This window comes from Brachionichthys hirsutus, chromosome 1, assembly GCF_040956055.1.
Source record: "Brachionichthys hirsutus isolate HB-005 chromosome 1, CSIRO-AGI_Bhir_v1, whole genome shotgun sequence".
In the NCBI taxonomy this organism is placed as follows: Eukaryota; Metazoa; Chordata; class Actinopteri; order Lophiiformes; family Brachionichthyidae; genus Brachionichthys; species Brachionichthys hirsutus.
This window is the reverse complement of record NC_090897.1, coordinates 8106357-8123723: the sequence shown is the minus strand read 5'-3', so window position 1 is coordinate 8123723 and position 17367 is coordinate 8106357. Positions and strand designations below refer to the sequence as shown.

The 17367-nt window shown below is 40.5% G+C and overlaps 1 protein-coding gene across 1 annotated transcript; it reads right to left on the bottom strand.

Annotated features, from left to right (window-relative positions):
- Positions 1–189: 189 nt before the first annotated feature.
- slc12a4 (solute carrier family 12 member 4) lies at positions 190–12614 on the bottom strand. The gene is made up of 24 exons (XM_068739756.1): positions 12479–12614; positions 7919–8016; positions 7707–7838; positions 7188–7334; positions 6889–6943; positions 6628–6758; positions 6244–6485; positions 5744–5958; positions 5316–5480; positions 4978–5076; positions 4804–4861; positions 4533–4707; positions 4211–4329; positions 3971–4069; positions 3654–3773; positions 3398–3502; positions 3078–3246; positions 2422–2617; positions 1876–2045; positions 1478–1609; positions 1104–1211; positions 735–922; positions 398–531; positions 190–281 (listed from the first exon to the last, which is right to left on the bottom strand). The coding sequence occupies exons 1-24, from the start codon at positions 12612–12614 to the stop codon at positions 190–192; spliced, it is 3285 nt and encodes a 1094-aa protein (XP_068595857.1).
- Positions 12615–17367: the final 4753 nt, after the last annotated feature.

The window sequence follows — 17367 nt, the reverse complement described above, 5'->3', positions numbered from 1 at the left end:
GAAGCAAAAATTTCCCAGAGAGAAAAATATAATTTGTGAAGCAATGCAGAGGCAGACGGATATGTACACTAATGTATTTCAGTATTTTAAAGAAATAGAAAGCATAAAATGTGCATCTCTACCATGAACTGTGTGGCAGCAGAGTAATAGGGTAGGCCTTGTGTCTCGGGGCGTAATGCCCTCTGATGGTCACGAGTAGATGGTGATAACCTCCCGTCCCCCGCCTCTAACCAGCAGCACTCTTTCCAAGCCTTCAGTCAGCACCTCCAGAAACTCCATATCTATGATCCAAGTTAAAGACACCGACTATAAAATAGCCCGCGCACACTGTGTACTGCAAGCTGATCTGTTGCATTCCTTAAGCATCGTTTTCTTTGATAACAATGGCAAAGGATACAGTTCTCATCTCCCTCTGCATTTCGCGGTGGCCCCGGCATGTTGAGCAGCACCAGCCGAGCATCATGGGACCTGTTGACTATGACCTCATTCAGCTTCACGGCCGTGTGCATTCGGCGCACATTGGACTGATCCCTGGAGGGAAGCAAGACGCCATGTAAAATCTCCAGTAGATACAGTGAATAAGAATGCCTCTGGGACTATGTCACCACATCAAACAGAGAAACATGCATGAATGGAAGGGGAAAATAAAGTGAGCGATTTGTAACGATATGCGGTTTTTACCGCTCAATGACAGGAGGTGAAGGTGACACTGAAAGTTAGATTATCTGACTTACGGCTTGAGGCTCATGAGTTCTCTGAAGTTCTCGGGAGCATTGCTCTTTTTCCTCTTCTCGGCCTCACACTTCTCTTTAGTCCATGTCATCTGAACCTTCGCTGGAGGAGTTTCCACCACCTCCTCTTCTTCATCTGAGTACAAACTTCCCATACGCACCAACGAGTGTCTGTCCTTAACCAGCTGGGCCTGTAAGTGCCATGAGGACACCGTAAGGCTCTATTTATATGCATACACCACAGCAAATAACCAGCTCTGAAGATGTTAAATAAAAAATAAAAATAAAAAAAATGCAGCAACTCTACATGTTTAAGTAATTCCACATGCATAATATACAGTAATGTCTTCTTTCAAATGATAAAGCATTTACCTCTCTTTGTCTTTCTGTACTGGACAGCCTCATATGCCTCAACATCTGGGACCTCTGCTCCATCATTAATGTCCGCTCGTAGGTGTATGCTGAGATGTCGCTGTCATGCTGAAATACAGACACAGCATCCTTGTCAAATTGAATATGGACAGTGCATGATTTTTTTCTACTCTCTACTTTTCTTTTAAACAAACTTGTTTATGACATCTTGAGATAAACTGCAAATGTGCAGTATTTTATAAAGGGCATCTGTTTTCAGTTGTAAACGTTTACTACTTAGTCACATTCCTTCCGTTTCTAACCATAAAAAGTGTATTCACATTACAATACTTTGCTTTTGCTGAGATTCGAAGAGCTGTGACAGGAATCCTCACCATCTCCACCACCTCCACCTCCGCCTCTATTCTCAGCTGGTAAAGGAAAGTGGCCAAATCTTTTTTCATCTGAATACTATTGTCGTCCATCTGGGCTACAGTGAAGATGCGCATTTTGCATTTTCTCCAAACCTACAATGCAAATGTAATCATGTATTACAATGAGTTTAATACCTTTGAAAGCACAGGTATTGTACACAGTACACAAACTAAAGTTTTAAATAAATAGTCTTTAAATAAGAAATATTCAAGTAACATGAAAGTATTTAGATGCTTCTAATTTTTTAATATTAATTTAGAAAAAATACATCTCTTTCATAGAGAAAACCCACATCATCTTTATAAACTGGAAAATCTACTTTCTGCAGTGAAGCACAAAGATATACGTCTCCTCTCACTTTGTGCTGTTTGAGTAGGAAAGGCAACAGCATTAGCATCCCTCCATCATGAACAATCCACCACACGTCAATGTTGCCGTCTGTGAAGCGTTCATGGTTGCCGGGGTAGAAGGACACATTTTTGGGCACCATCAGGGCCAGATGAGCAGCTGTGGTGCAGCGGACTGTGTCTGAGTAGAGACAAAATCACAGAGGCATGGACATTACCTGCATCATGTAAGTGTAGATCATGCAGTACTTCATAAATGAATATAGCAGCAGCCAACATTCTGATTAAGCCAGGTGAGATCTAACCCAGAATGCATTTCATCAGCTAAGCCTGCCTTTACGAACATATTCAGGGTCACAGTTGCTATAACCCAAAGATCATAACAGCTTGTTTAGCACATGAGCATAGAAGCGTGAAAACTGGATTGATGTGTTGAAACAGTCATGCTTGATGAATGTTGACTTGTGATGGTTGTCATTTAACAGAGGCCGCCATCATTCTGTGTAACGTTGAATGAATATTTTAATTGTAATGGTGCATTTCAGTACAACACTTACTAATAAAGGTCTTCCAGGCACGAGGATCCTCGCTCTGTCTCCATCCATATGGCCAGCCCATCACCACAGTGTTGTGCTTCATCCCCCCCAGACCACAGGACTGGATGAGATGGAAAACACCCTCCCGCACTTTGCTCGCCACCACGACCTGGCAGAAACCCTTCACTCGCTCAATCTCCATCATGTTCTTAATGGTCTGGCAGAGGTAATGTAGGCAAACAGAACTTTGGTTAATGATGGAAAAAAGCAGATAACACATATAATAAACCATGAATAAATTATAAGTTAAATTAAGTGATATCATTTTTTACCTTCTCTACATTCCTGCAAAACGCAAGATGCAGTGAAATCAGTTTTTACTGGATGCAGTGCGTAAATATTGAATTTCAGTTACTGTCTCATAAACTACAGCAAACTATGCTTCGCAAAATTCCTGTTCCAGTCCCTTATTTTATCTGAAATCCCTCATAGGTGTTATATTGTGGGGGGGGAAACAGTCTGTTTACACAGCCATTAAGTTTAACTGAAGTAACAGATGTGTATGAAGATAAAAATGTAAAATCAGCTGCTGAGGAAAACATTGTAGCACATGAAGATGGTACAGATAATAGGGAATTGTCCAGCGCATTTAAATGAAATGTAATCCCTGTATTTACCTGTTCAGATGCCTGCAATTCCCCATAGCTGTCCAGGAAGTTGCCCTGGATGACAGATCCCACAATAGTCAGGCCTTTCCCTGCCTTCAGCTGTGAGGCAAAGGTGAGCATTCGAGGATATTTTACGTGGAGGTCTTCATCTAGCTTCAACAGCACGAGCAGCTGAGGTCTGTAGTGAAAGGTGTTGGAGAAAAGCAATAAAAGGAAGCCTACTGTTAAAGTAAGATCCACTGAATGGTTTTAGCTGTTAGATTTGATTTGGACAAAATGACAAAGCATGCAATGTGGTCGTCAGACGTCTCGTTTTGGTGTAGCTGTACCTCCAGTTCTTAGTGTGCGGAGGTCCCGCCTCCAATCGTAACAGGGCATACCGTGCAGCACTAAGGGACAGTCCCCTTATGCCATCGCCCCACTCCTTCTCTGCTCTATTATTCATGTGGAAAACAAAAGTGCAATATATAAGACAAAGTTTAACCAGCTGTCCACTGACAATTAGTATACATCAATGTCAGACAGTCCCAAAGAATGCAACCCTCATATTAAGAAGCAAAAGTGTGATTTAGGAGCCAGACATACCCCTGGTACTCAATGTACTTGTAGATCATCCCAGCAATGCCCATGGCCACAATAGCATAATACCACGAGGAGATGAACATTAGCGCCAGACACATGCTCATACCAAGGAAAGACAGAGCCCTGTGGGTGCAAATGATGAAGCCCAAAGTTACGTTTTTGCACATACCGAAGCACAGACATAGTATTTGCATATCCGTTTACACATGCATTATTATTTTATGAGGACAACTGTGTCATGAGTATTACAGTGGTGGTTTTGTAATGTAAAAGTCATAAAGCTCAAAAAAAAAATATGGTGGCGATAAAGCTTCACTCACCAGTGGTAATATGTAAACCGTGGCCTCCAGTTGGGGGTGCGTAACAGAGTCTGTACCGCACAGGCTAAGTTTACAAAGAGATAGCACATCAAGAAGAACCTGTTGAATAATAAAAAGAGAGCTTTCACTACACTGATTGCCATGTCATCAGGGGAATTAAGAAGTCATAGAAGCAAATTAGTTAAGATGTAGTATGCACTTATTTTACTTGTATGTCTTATTCCTAGCATATGTACTTACATGGAAAGGATTGGCGCCACCATATCCAGTGATGCAATAAGGATTCCCAGCTCAGCTATGAGCCCCGTCAGAAGCAGTGCCCATGTAGGCTCTCCATTGATCTTCCCGTGACCAAAGACCTGAAGCAAAAAAAAAAGAATCTCATATCATGCATGCAATTTAAATCACTTCTTCCTTTGTACTAAATCATGTTTAAATTAACATGCATGTCAGTCAGCCTTTCGACTGTCTGTCTTTTAAATCAATATGAACAATTTCTATCATGTGATTTGCAGCAAAATAAGGCAGTACAATATATCATCAGTGGTGTGTACTGTCTTACCCTAAGGAACGGGATTATGTTGTCCTTGGCAATGGCCTGTAGAAGTCGAGGAGCCCCCGTGAGGGACTGGAGGCCCGCCCCGATTGTAGAGAAGAAGGAACCAATGACAATGACCCATGGAGACGGCCAAGAGAGGGTTCCAACCACCAAATATTTCCTAACAGCATCCCCAAACCTGCAAGCAAGTGCCAAACTTGTATTGTATTTTACTGTACAAAAACCTTTTTCACAAATGTATCAACTTAAAATAGGGATACAAATGAACATATACTTGTCCCTCAGGACTACTCCTTCAATGCAAGAGCCAAACAGAACCACAGAAGTTATATCTGAATGTAAAGTAAAGGAGATCAAGGGGACATATTCACATTTGCATTTCAATTATTTTCAAAGAAACACGACTTTTAGGTTTATTGCAAATAGAACCTAAATAAATTAAGGATACAAACAAGGGAAGTTGTTGTAATAGCCAAAATGGTTCCCACGGGGATGGACTTCTGAGCATCTCGGAGATCGCCAGATCTGTTGGAGCCGGCCATAATACCTAAAAGAAAAAAAATGTGTTGCATATTAAAGCAAAGGAGTTGTTGAAGCTGTTGAATATATATAAATATATATATATATAGACTTGATGTTGCATATACATAACAAGTCAGTATCGCGTATCCTAATTCCAGCCATCAGAATATTATAATTTGCTGATTTACAGGTTTCAGAAAAATAAAATAAAATAAAATAGTTGTGTGCTATAACAACTCTGTTTTTTTTACAACATCTTTATACCTGTGGCGGATGGGAAGAAGATTCCCACCAGCAGCGTGAATGATGTAGCTATGTCTGCAGACACATACATGCCAAAGCTCTCCATGGCCCCGTGGGCATCTACTGACTGTAGCCCAGGTTTCTCTAAGATCTCCCCCTTTTGCAGGTAGTTGCTCCACATGTTTTCTAAAAACAGAGAACAGTCATCAAAAATGAACAGAAGAGGAATCAAGTCTGAAGCAAGCCTTTAAAATTGGTATTGTTATTGTTGTTGTTGTTTTTAGCGTTGCTATTATTTGTATTGATTAGTAGTAGTAAAACAAGCATTTTCAAGTTAAGCTGCATTGTTAAGTACTATACACTGATGTCTATGTGATGTGAAGACATGCTTCATACATGTATATTTAAGCATTATCTCCTTAATTGCCAGTATATTACTGAAAAGTTACCTCTTACAATACCACTGCCCAGTCCAGGGATGCCCTGTATTTCTGTAACATTGTTCTGGATAAAGTAATCGTCACACTGAGGGCTGCTCATGTTCCCCTGCACACAGAACCTGTCCCACAGCTGACTGGGCATCGTGACGTTTCCCACCAGCACAGTCTTTGAACACACATCAAATTGATCTCTCACCAAAGTCCTGTTTCCCAGCATACAGATCCTAAATCAGTAACAGGAATGAAAGCCAAATGTTAATATTCATCATTTCCACTGGTAACCATCTTGACAATGATCAAATCGTACACCTCTTCTTTATTGCCCAACAAAAAGGTAAACGCAGTCTTATTCCCATGCATTGATGGAAATAGGATGATCAACAGGCTTCAAAAGAGAAAACCGCTCCACTGAAATGTCATAATAGTGACATAAAAAAACATTCACACTACCTAGTTCTGAAATACAATCTGACAGAGTTTATCACAAGGAATATGTTCCGCAAACGTACGGAAATTCTGGGGGATGTGTCATGGATTTGATTGCTCCGGCGTAGATGGAGACAATGGAGATAATGACACAGGCGAGGAAAAGGGACGCCAGCTTGTTGACATATTTCACGCCGACAAAAACCACCACAGCCATCAGGCTAAGGCAGATAGTGCCATAGACTCGCATATTGTTAAGCAAGGCGCTGTCACTCCCGAGAGGGTCTGTGGCGTGAAAGATGGCTGCCTGGGGCACCAGATATTTCTACAGAGGAATAAATGAAAGGACAGTTAGTGAATATATGGTACATATATAAATACTAAAACATATTTAGGATTTAATATCTTGGCCAAGAAATATTATCTAGAATATCACCGTAGAAAAAAAAACATTTGAGCAAACTGACCAAAAATATTTCGATGGCCCCCAGTATGTACATGGCAGAGGCAAAGGTGGTGCCCAAATAGAAGCACAGCCCAACAGCCCCTCCAAACTCTGGACCAAGGGAGCGAGAGATCATGAAGTATGATCCTCCCGCTACAACAAAAAAACATGTAAGGGACATCAATAGTAAATACAGAGTAAAAGTATGTGGTAATAAAATGTAAAAGTATGCTGAGAGACTTTTTCAGCAAATAAATCTGATGGGAAAGGATCAATCTATTACCTGGTACAACACCATTAGTCGCAATGGCACTCATTGATATGGCTGTGAGCATTGTCTGCAGAGGAAATGGAAAACATGATCTAGCTTGATATCTATAAGTCGTATGCAAATATCCTCTGATCAAAACGGACATTTCAAAGAGCATATTCCTGATCCATAGGCCAGAGGATTACACAATGACACGGGCTAATATGTGAGAATGACATTTCAATTGACCCATTAGTGGTAGAATCATACCTATGCATTGTGTGTGTATGTGTCAAGTACAGAGCTGTGTATGTACGAGCATGTAAACTAACACAAGAGCAGCACATAAGGACAATCAGGAGGGATTGCATGATGCCGGCCATCCCAACAATCCATGTCAGTCGGAGGAAAAGGATGACACCAAAAATATTCTGGAGGCACGGCAAGTATACTCCCATCAGAGTTCCCATGTTCGGTGACTGATGCATTGAAAGAGGGGGAGAAGGGGAGGACAGAGAGGGACACACACAGAGAGAGAGAGAGAGAGATGGTATGTCAGGAAACAAATGTGTCGATCATTAACATTGATTTATGTACTTTTTAGAGGTCATTCAATCATGTTATCAGCTCTCTAATGTGTCCAGGTCTTGCAAATCAACAGTCTGACTGCAAGTCCACAAAGGCATGAAGCAATCCATCATCAGGTCTTAATACCAATCTAGATTGTGGATAACAATGTAGGAAGATAGCCAAGAGTGGAGCATAGAGTTCCTAAACTACAAATGACTGAGCGTACACGTGGTAAAAACAGAGAGACAGTGTTTTTCCACTAAGCCCCCCCAACGACTGACCTTGGGAGCCTTCCTACGCGAAGCATGAGCGCTCTCCTCTTCCTCGTGCTCCTTAGCTCCCTGGGTGATGTTGGTGTAGCTGACCAAACGGCTGAGCAGAGAGGAAACCTTTGGACGGATGTCCAGCTCCTCCTGAAAAGAGAAACAGGCTAGAGGTTAAACGAGCAAGCTTTTGTTTCATTCTATCATCTGACAGATACAAATAAAAAGACCTCAAACAAAGCCAGGTTTCGGTCATAGAAGTCATTCTTCTTGCCAGCAGCCTCTGAAGTACTGAGAAAGGGACTGTCTTCTTTGTGGTTCCCGTGTCCTATTAGAAAGATGAAATAACATATAACATGTTAACAACAAAAGCAGCAGTTTTTGCATGACCAATAATATAACCTGTTTTGCCTAAAGGTATGTATATTTTAAAATAGTTCTGAGAAATACGGTTGAGGCAATTATTATTAATTATTAAAAGGCAAAATAAATCACTGCGCTTTCAATGGTGGAAATGAATACAAATACCAAAAAATATATGTTTTTAGCTTTAGAATAAGAATTAAATTCCATTTCTAAATGTGATATTATGAGAACAAATACATATCAGACCAGATAAATTGATCATTTATACTTAAAATGTAAGATAAATATAATTTCTTAATATTCAGCTGTTGCAATTACTATAACCCAAGCTTTTTAAAATCTAAAACCAGCAGATAACCTTCAAACACCGAAATTCCACTGCAAGGCCGAGAGCTGTGAAGAACAATGAAGCAAGATCCAGATGGTAAACAATTGTATAATTGGATTTTTTTCCCTCTCATTAATTCTGCTTTTGAAGACAAGACCCATGCAGAGATAAGTCCAGTACCTTGGGGTAATTCTTCCAAGCGAGGCAGTGCAAACGTCACTCCTACCTGGGTCCCAGTGCTGCCTGTATCCCTGTGGGTAAGCATAGCTATGTGCTCTGTGCAGACTGCAACAGAGCACCCTGTGCGCTAGTTTAGAGGTCGATCACTATCAGGATGGCCGGTCATCCGGGGCGACAACTCATTCAGGGGCCCTGATATAGCACACAGTTGGTGGTGGTGGGGGGGTTGCAAGAGGTGGGGAGTCAATAGAATGTATTTCATGCAGCTTCTCTCAAATTTCATGTGGATCAAAAAGGAAAACAATAACAGTAACTTCTACATAATGTTGAGAGACATTCATTCATATAATTTGCATAATAAAGGATGAAATAATATTAAAATATATGATGGACGTTTAAACACCATATTAGTTCTTGTCCAGAGTGATGCGTGTAAAAAATGAGTGAACAAAATGCCAACACTGCCATCTAGTGTCATCTCGCCATCATTGATTAGAATGATGGCGATTGCTTTCTGTATGTATAAACCAGATTATGATGTGTAACGTAGACAGAGGGGCAGCATTCATTTAACTTGAGTGTGAGAAGAGAAGCCAAAAGCAAATGTTAACTTGTGACACACTAGCAGTGCCGGCGGAATGTCTTGGAATTATTTGCTTTTCACTTAAATCAATTCCCGGAAAAGAGTCAAACTGACGGCGTGACTGCATAGCAACTAAAGTCCATGATTTCTAAACAAAAAAATAAATAAATACATTTCATTCATCATTTTATAATTTATAAAACTTCTGCAAAAGGACATTGTCTGTTACTCCTCAGTTCCTTTTCACCAAAGAAGTCAATATTACTTAATGCAAACTGCACAGTTTAAATTCCAATTATTAGAATTGACCAAAAAGAAAAACCACTAATGTTCAAGAGAAAAAGAACATAATAATTTGTATGCATCTTTTAAATCTGATTGAAGACAGAAAACAATAGCACGCATGTTTTATCCTCTTAGGTTTGGAAAAAAGCCTCTTTGCTAAAAGCCCTCTTTAATAAACAGTTAAGAATTAACACAGAGCGAAAGTCGCACGGCTCAGCCCACTCTAGTTTGTACGGTTAGTTGGCAAGAAGTTTAACTGACTGTTTCGCGATGGTGTTCCTGTGCGGTATGCAGATCATTCATTGTTAATATTTCTTGCAGCAGGTCAGCTAGTTAAAGAACACACTCCGTCCTCTATGGTCAACTGAATTCAGGTCACAACACATTTCCTGGCTTGTAAAACAATTCCACCGACTCAGAGCCACTCTGTTTTCCGTCTGCATGGCAACCCATTAAATCAAAACCAATCCTGTACAACTGGAAAAATCTGGCCCATACGGAAGCTTGTTATGCAGGAACTATAGTCCAGCTGAAGCCATGTGATTGCTAACCTAGTTTCCATTACTCATAAGTAGGAGCTTATGAGTAAATTAATCCAACACTGAACAGAAGTCGAGTTTGGTCATTTTGTATTTGTGCATTCCGGGCTGGAATTATGTGTCTTTGATGTGTGCCTGTAGAGACTGAATAATGTTCGGCTTGGAAGTCCATTTGTCACTGGAAACATTATAACCGAGGCAGGACAAGTGCGCCTCTCTTACCACTTTGGTGCAAGATGGCATCAAGTTACCGAAATACCACTGTGTTCAGGAAAATAGTTACACACGAGACACACATCATCTATACCGCCACAATAAGAACATCGTTTCCCCTTTTATAGACTTGTATGGTCTAACAGCAGCATGAAGCAGCCTCATTCTGCTGCTGTAACAGGCCAAACTTATCTGCAAAGATTGTGATCCTCACTGAGTCACATCTGAACTGAGCAGAGGAATGCAGGCCTGCTGAGTTGTACACCAAAGCGTGTTTGCTCTGATGTGGACCAAAACACAGGAGCTCAGGCTGATTGTCTCGGAGTGGGGGGGGGGGGAAGGGTGGGAAAAGGTGTATCGTGTAATTAATTGCCAGAATGAGGCAGAATAATGAATTCATTCTTCTATTGCTGAAGAACTAAAGTGCTCTAAGTGACAGTGTGTGTGTGTGTGTCTGCACACACACACACACACACACACGACTCATATAGGCCTGCTATGCCGACCGTACAGTCACTGCCTTGTTTACCTAAACAAGATGTACTGTATCTTATCATATCAATCAATATATCAGTACTTTACCAAGAATTACTTTAAAGTAATATTGTATATTGTCACATCCACACAGCATGTCAGCAAAGCAGTGCATTTATTCTCTGGTCACATATACATGCAGCCTGGGCAACAGCCCTTCCCCATGTCATTTTGTTAAATACACTTGAATTTGACCTAATTTGGTTTTGCATTTCAGTTTTGCCAAACTGTGATTATTCATTCATGCTTGACAATATAAAAGATCTGGAATTAAATGATTGTTATTAGATTACATGTTAAATCCCCAGAGAACACAAATGTTCTGGTTTTCACATCATGCTGTAGGAAGCCTTTGAGGGGAGCGAGGGTCTGCAGCCCTTTCCTGATAAGTTGCTGGCTGTTTCAGGGGGGTTCCACTCACAGCACCTTTACAATGAGCGCAGTGTTGGACCTATCCCTGAACGACGCAATGCTCGCAGGGAGAAACAGACTCTGCACTGTGTCACGCCATCCACGCTGCAGACGCCACACTGTCGCTGACAGCCAAGCCCACCACTCCCACTGATGACATCGCTTGGTACACACAGCCAGTCTGAAATTAGAATTTACATTTACACTTTCAAACAAGCCTGATGTGACACTTAATTATCTATCACCCACGGTATCAATAACTCTGATGCTCTGAAACTTTAAGCAACAGGATGGATTTGAGTAACCTTTTACCCACGTATTTGCAAACTAATGGTAACGCTGTGTGCCTTTTGCCCCATCTCACCATTCTTCAAACAACCATTTCCATCTTCTGCGTTTCCCTCTTAACCTGCCGATCCCAGAGTGTCATCGTGGCAACTATACTCAACGTTTCAGAGAATGATTACAGTGGCATGTCGATGTATGCCTCACTCATTATATCCGGGGGCTTATTATGATGCCTGCTTTCCTTCCTCCTTGCCATCAGAACTTTTTACGCACAAATGGTGCAACGTTTTAGTGTATGAAAACGTATTTTTGATTTCCATTCATTCCAGAAATGCACAACATACTCTGGAATTCCTTCTAAGTATGCTTTAAATATCAGTAATATAACATGGATGTCTCAGCGTGTGGTTTTTGCACTGAGCCCAGCCCTGTGGCCCGTGGTAATGTGTAGAGGCTTTATTTGATGGCCACACCCTTTTTAGTTTGTTTTAAATCTCTTCCCTCTGTCGGTTCACTCCCTCAACCAACACAAATCAACTCAAAAGAGCGAGAGAAAGCTGCTCCTGTCTTTGTGAGGAGCCAATCTCTGCAAGAGGCAATCCCCCTTTGGTACAAAGGGAGCTCCATCTTTTGTGCGTAGAAGCCCTTGAGGCTTTTCCTTGTTTCAATGGTACTGCCACCCCCTCAGCCTCAGTTCCACCCCTCTCGTGCCTTTCCACGACATGCTCACTCCTTTTATTACTCATCCCTGAATTTATTTTATTTTTAATCCACTGCAAGAAAATACTAGTCAAGCAAAGAAATAAATGTTTGCACAAGTTTACCTTAAAGTAAGCAGTAAATAAAACAGACCCGCCTGCTGTATAAAAACTGGTTTCTGGCCCTGGAGATTTGCCATGGTAACCACAGAGCCGGCTGCTCAGTTGGCTCCCGGAATAAGGCTTCTCACAAGCTGTGATCAAACTCATTAATTGTTACTTTCAGTGCATGTTTTTAAACTTCCAAATTAGTTACGCTGTTTCCAAAGGGAGACAAGGAGGCTAGTGGAAGTTGTGATCCTTACCATCCGAGCTGACAGTGTCTTGATATTCAGGGCAGTCCTGTCCAGTGTCTCTGTAATCCACCCAGTTAATCCCTTCTAGGCTGTCATAGCTGGACTGAGCTTGATCCTTCACTGGTACCACTGTGAAGTGAGGCATGTTTTCATCACTCTCCTCTGTGTCTCCAGCTCAGTCTTTACTTAGCAGGCTAGCTGTTAGCCAGCTTCAGTTCAACTCCCACTAATGGAAACTAAATTCCTCTACACTGCGCTCACTTCCTTTGGAGGAATTATCATACTCCCCGCCCAGAGGCCAGCCCCTCTTGATTTTTTTTTTTTTTTTTGTGTGTGTGTCTTTGAATAGAAGGGGTATAGAGCAGTCTAGAAAATGCACACACCCACTGCCCTGTGGAACACAGCTCTGAGAAGAGAAAAGATTTAGCACTGCCATCCCGGAGTCATGAGGAGTGAGATGTGAGAGCGTTAAGTGTGGCAGCTTTCTACTGGCTGTGTCATTTTGATAGCATAGTGAACCTTTGTCTGTCCAAAGGTCCAGACAGGAAATCCTCTGTGTTTGCATGTCTTTCTCAAAGCACATACACAATGACATGGCAATTCATGAAAACCTCAGTGACCTCAGTGACGGGTGAGCACAGAGTGGGGGAGAGAGAGAGAGAAGGGAAACAGCAAATCATCCCAGCCTTTGTTCAGTTAAAGCAACTGAGTGTGATATTACAATACATCAGAAATGAAGTTCTCTAACCAACTGTTCCTAAATCATTAACCGCAGTACGTGAAATTAACGCCAAGATCAATGAATTCTGAATTGGCGGCGACTGGAGTGGTGAAATAAGTTTGGTAGTGACATCACGAGCAGAGGTAACATTCACCCCTTAAAATAAAGCACTCAAACCATATAGCTGCAGATCAAAGTCTCTCCAACAGGCCTCCGTTAAGAGTCTTGTTTCAGATCCATCCCATAAACAGTCCCATCAAATTAAATATAATTCTAATCCAAATGACAAATAAAATCCAACAAACGAGTTCCACTTTTAAACAAAAGAAAACATTGGATAAAGGCCTACCTTCAATCTTAAGTGAGAGCTTTTATAGAAACAAATAATTAAATGAGCAACAAACAAACTCCTCTTGAAGCTTCTGTAAAATGATCATGTGTTAACTTGTTATGCGTTGAATTTCCATGTTTCATGTAGAGGATGGTTGGTCTTTTGAGACATTGTAGCTGCATGCTGGAATCTGGAATGCATTTTGAGCGCTTTGAGTTGTGTGCACACATGCTGGTTTGCTTTTTATAGCAACATCACAATAAAATATGACACCATGGGAAATTCCTGTAACAAAATGTTAGAAAAAAAAGAAAGCAATGGAAAGGTTTCTATTCCAATTAAAGTTTTAGAATTGACAGAATTAAAAATGTGCCCCATCAGTGTAGCTATACAAACCTAGAAAGCAGCATGCATGTGAATGTCTGACTATTTCTGAGATTGACTGACCCATGCAGTGCTGCGTGCAAGTGGCGGGTCAGTGAGCAACAGGCACGGAGACAGACAGACTCTGACAGACTCTTTTCTTCCACCACAATTACTCAGCCTTGTGTGAATAAAGTTAGGAGGGAAGGGCAGGACCCAAGAAACATGAGGCCCAAGAGGGTCAGTTTGTTTAAAGAACTGGAACTGAAAGGGACTTCAGGCTCTGGGGTTGCTGTGATGAGAAAGCGATTATGAGAGCTTATTGCATTATCTCCCCTTGATATGGTAAAACATTTCAATTTTGTCAGACCGATTCTCTCACACCATTCCAGAATATCAGTGGACTTGTTCTGGTTCTATAATTGTCCCTGCATGATAGTAGTATGAATAAACTGCTTATATTTGCTAAGTGATGTTCACAAAGTGACCATTATTTGTTCATTTTCATTTCAAAGTAGAGCTGGTACATGTGAGGGTTTATTTCTGCAACGATGTGTTTTCCCATTATGAGTTATAGTATCATATAAAATGTGTAGTCACTGAAATCGTCCGCTGGATGGCAGCCTTATACCTCAGATATTCTGCAGCACTTGATTCTTCTTATTGACCTCTACCTCTAACTTACTTTAATGGTTGAAATTATGGTGAGAATGTGGTTCTAGTTATATGTACCGGTACATTTATACAGTCGTAAAACATGTTATAAAATCTTTTTTTTTTTTTACGGATTCCAGTTTAAATCGGATGTAGTATTCAATTATACCATTGTCAAGGATGTGATGTAAAGCACCTTTTTTTTTCTCTCTCACTCTGTCAACCTTCCAGGAATGTTTAAAGACAGCGAACTATCCTCAAGACTATTGTCCCAAAGACGGCATTTATTTCTTTTTGATTGAATCGCACTAAACAGCATGGCTAAAAATAATTGGTTGTGAAAGCTAAGCACCCCAGTGACATTGATTAGGATTTTCTAATACTGAGCTTTAGGGGACTTAAGTCGATCCAATTACCTTTGGCTGCCATCATTAAGATGCTGTGGCCTCAGGGGGGCCTTTCTCTTTATCTATAGCACTGCTGAAGATCTGCAATTGTGGATAACCAATGCCACGTACCCCGACTCTGTTGGTGACAGAAAGGATGCCTGGGATATTTCATTGTCTCAAAAGCAGGTTTTCTCTCAGTCTTAGTGTGAGAGCAACTTCTGGTGCCTTTGTTCTGAACCCAGTGTTTCTTATCTCCAAGCACAGTTAACTTGTCTCCCATAGATTCAAGTTTTATTGCTTTAAATGTGGGTCTTTAGCCTGATTAATGAGGCAAGGATGGAAAGTTCTTTCCAGTCATGAGCAGTTATATATTCCAACCACAGATAAAGGTAATCCTTTGATAAGAGATGCTAAATGTTGAATCAGTGGCAAATTATGAATTAGCTATACAGATAGGTAAGAAGAAAAGAGGTTCAAGACTGCGCTTGCTATTTTTGGTGTATATATATATTATTTTTTTATTATTATTACAAATATTCCTGATATGATGACTAAGTTCAGTTTGGTCAAAACTCACATTTGCTGAATCCACTTTTCACTGTGCCCATTTTAATTAAGGCCTCTCTCTCTCTCCATTTATATATGTAATTAATACAGTAGCCATTTACCTCCAACATGTCTGATTGTAACAAATCATAAAGATGAATAAGTGTCATGTATACAGCTTCATTTGAGAGTACCCATAGTACTATAACCCTGCCTGTATACAGTCGACAGATGTTTTTGGTCACAATCAGAGTGATCTGAAATAACCTTTGCCTCACCATCACTGCTCTCCTTGTGTGAGGATTCTTTTCATGAAGTCTTTCTGTTGGCCAGAAAAAGGTTTTGATCAGTCAGATGGATTATGTCCTGGCAATTCCATTATAAGTATACAAGTCCTCAGTCTTAAGGGGCGGATTAGAAAATGGCTCTCCTTCGGCCTAATCACATTAGTGCTGCACAGAGCTGCCACTTAAGAAGCAGTCTGTTCTGGCCCAGTTTGACTTTTATTAGCTAAACAAATTTGATGAAAGTTTGTGGTTTTGACCTTTTTATTGTAGAATTATAGGCATGGAGACATATATAGCGGGGATGAGATGGGATTAAAAAGGCAGGCTATTCAAATCCAAATCAATCAATGTGTTCATGATCTAATTAGACAGTCTGAAAAGAGAAAATGACTGAAATTAATGAAAATGTGTTATTTCCAGTTTTTAAAAATCTTGTGATTTTTGTCCTGAGTATTTTATATCCATCGCTGTGGCAACAGAGCCAAAGTAAATCTTGTTACAGCGTGTACGGTACTTTGTTAGATCTAACAACACAACTTAACAACTTAACAAAAAGAGCCGCTTTTTCTATCAAAAAGAGACAAAAATAATTATGCGATAGTCTCTGTGATACAATTACATTACAATTAAATATTTACAGTAAACCCTACCTCCTTCTTCCAAGATGCAAACTCGGGATAACGAAGAGGGGGTGTGGAGACGTCAAATCCGACCGGCGGAGTGGCTTGGCCAGTCTGTTTGCCCCATCGTCTCCAGGTGGCTTCTAATAAATCTTTCACATACACAGACATTAGTACATTAAATACATGTCTTAACTCAGACAACATGAAGAGTGTGCCTACTTACCAAACTCCAATTGGGTAAAATTTACAGCTTGAAATTCTGATGGGAGAACTTTGAAAGAAAATACATAGAAAATAAAAAAATAACATTCTACAAATAGTAACTCTGAACTGAGGAGATCTCCAAGTCCATAATAAATATAAATCAGTTGTTTGACAGCCTCCATACCATCATGCCTGGGCAAATGGCCAAGGCCTCATGAAATATTGTGTTTTGAGTGGTCCAAAGTTTACATATGAGAGTATCATAGTCCATACCTCACTTATTAAGAAAGGTTAATGTTATGAATTAGAAATTTTCTCTTCACTATGAGACATGTATGAATTTATGTTCGTTCATTCATTTAGGATTGGCCAGTTCTGCAAGTGGGTGGCCCCGAGGTGCTAGACCCACAATGCTGCGCTGCACCAGCTCAGAGCAGAAACTAACATGTGTTGAACCTTTCAAAAGCTCACTAAATAGTTACATCATAGCAAGTTATCACATATGTAACACAGTAACACTCCTCTCTCACTATGATTCACTCATTTGCAATATTTGAGGAGAAACTCCCATAAAACACTAAATCCACAGGATATTAACACAAAGCAGGACAAGTATTTAAAGTTCTCTTTGCACTGCGTGATTACGCTAGTTTTACTGCTGCTAATATACATCTGTGTATCCACTCCTGATACTGCTGTTTTGTGATGTCTGTACTTTTTTTTTTGTATTTAGTCATTACTGTTACATGTAGCACAACTTCACCGAGAAAAATATCTAGT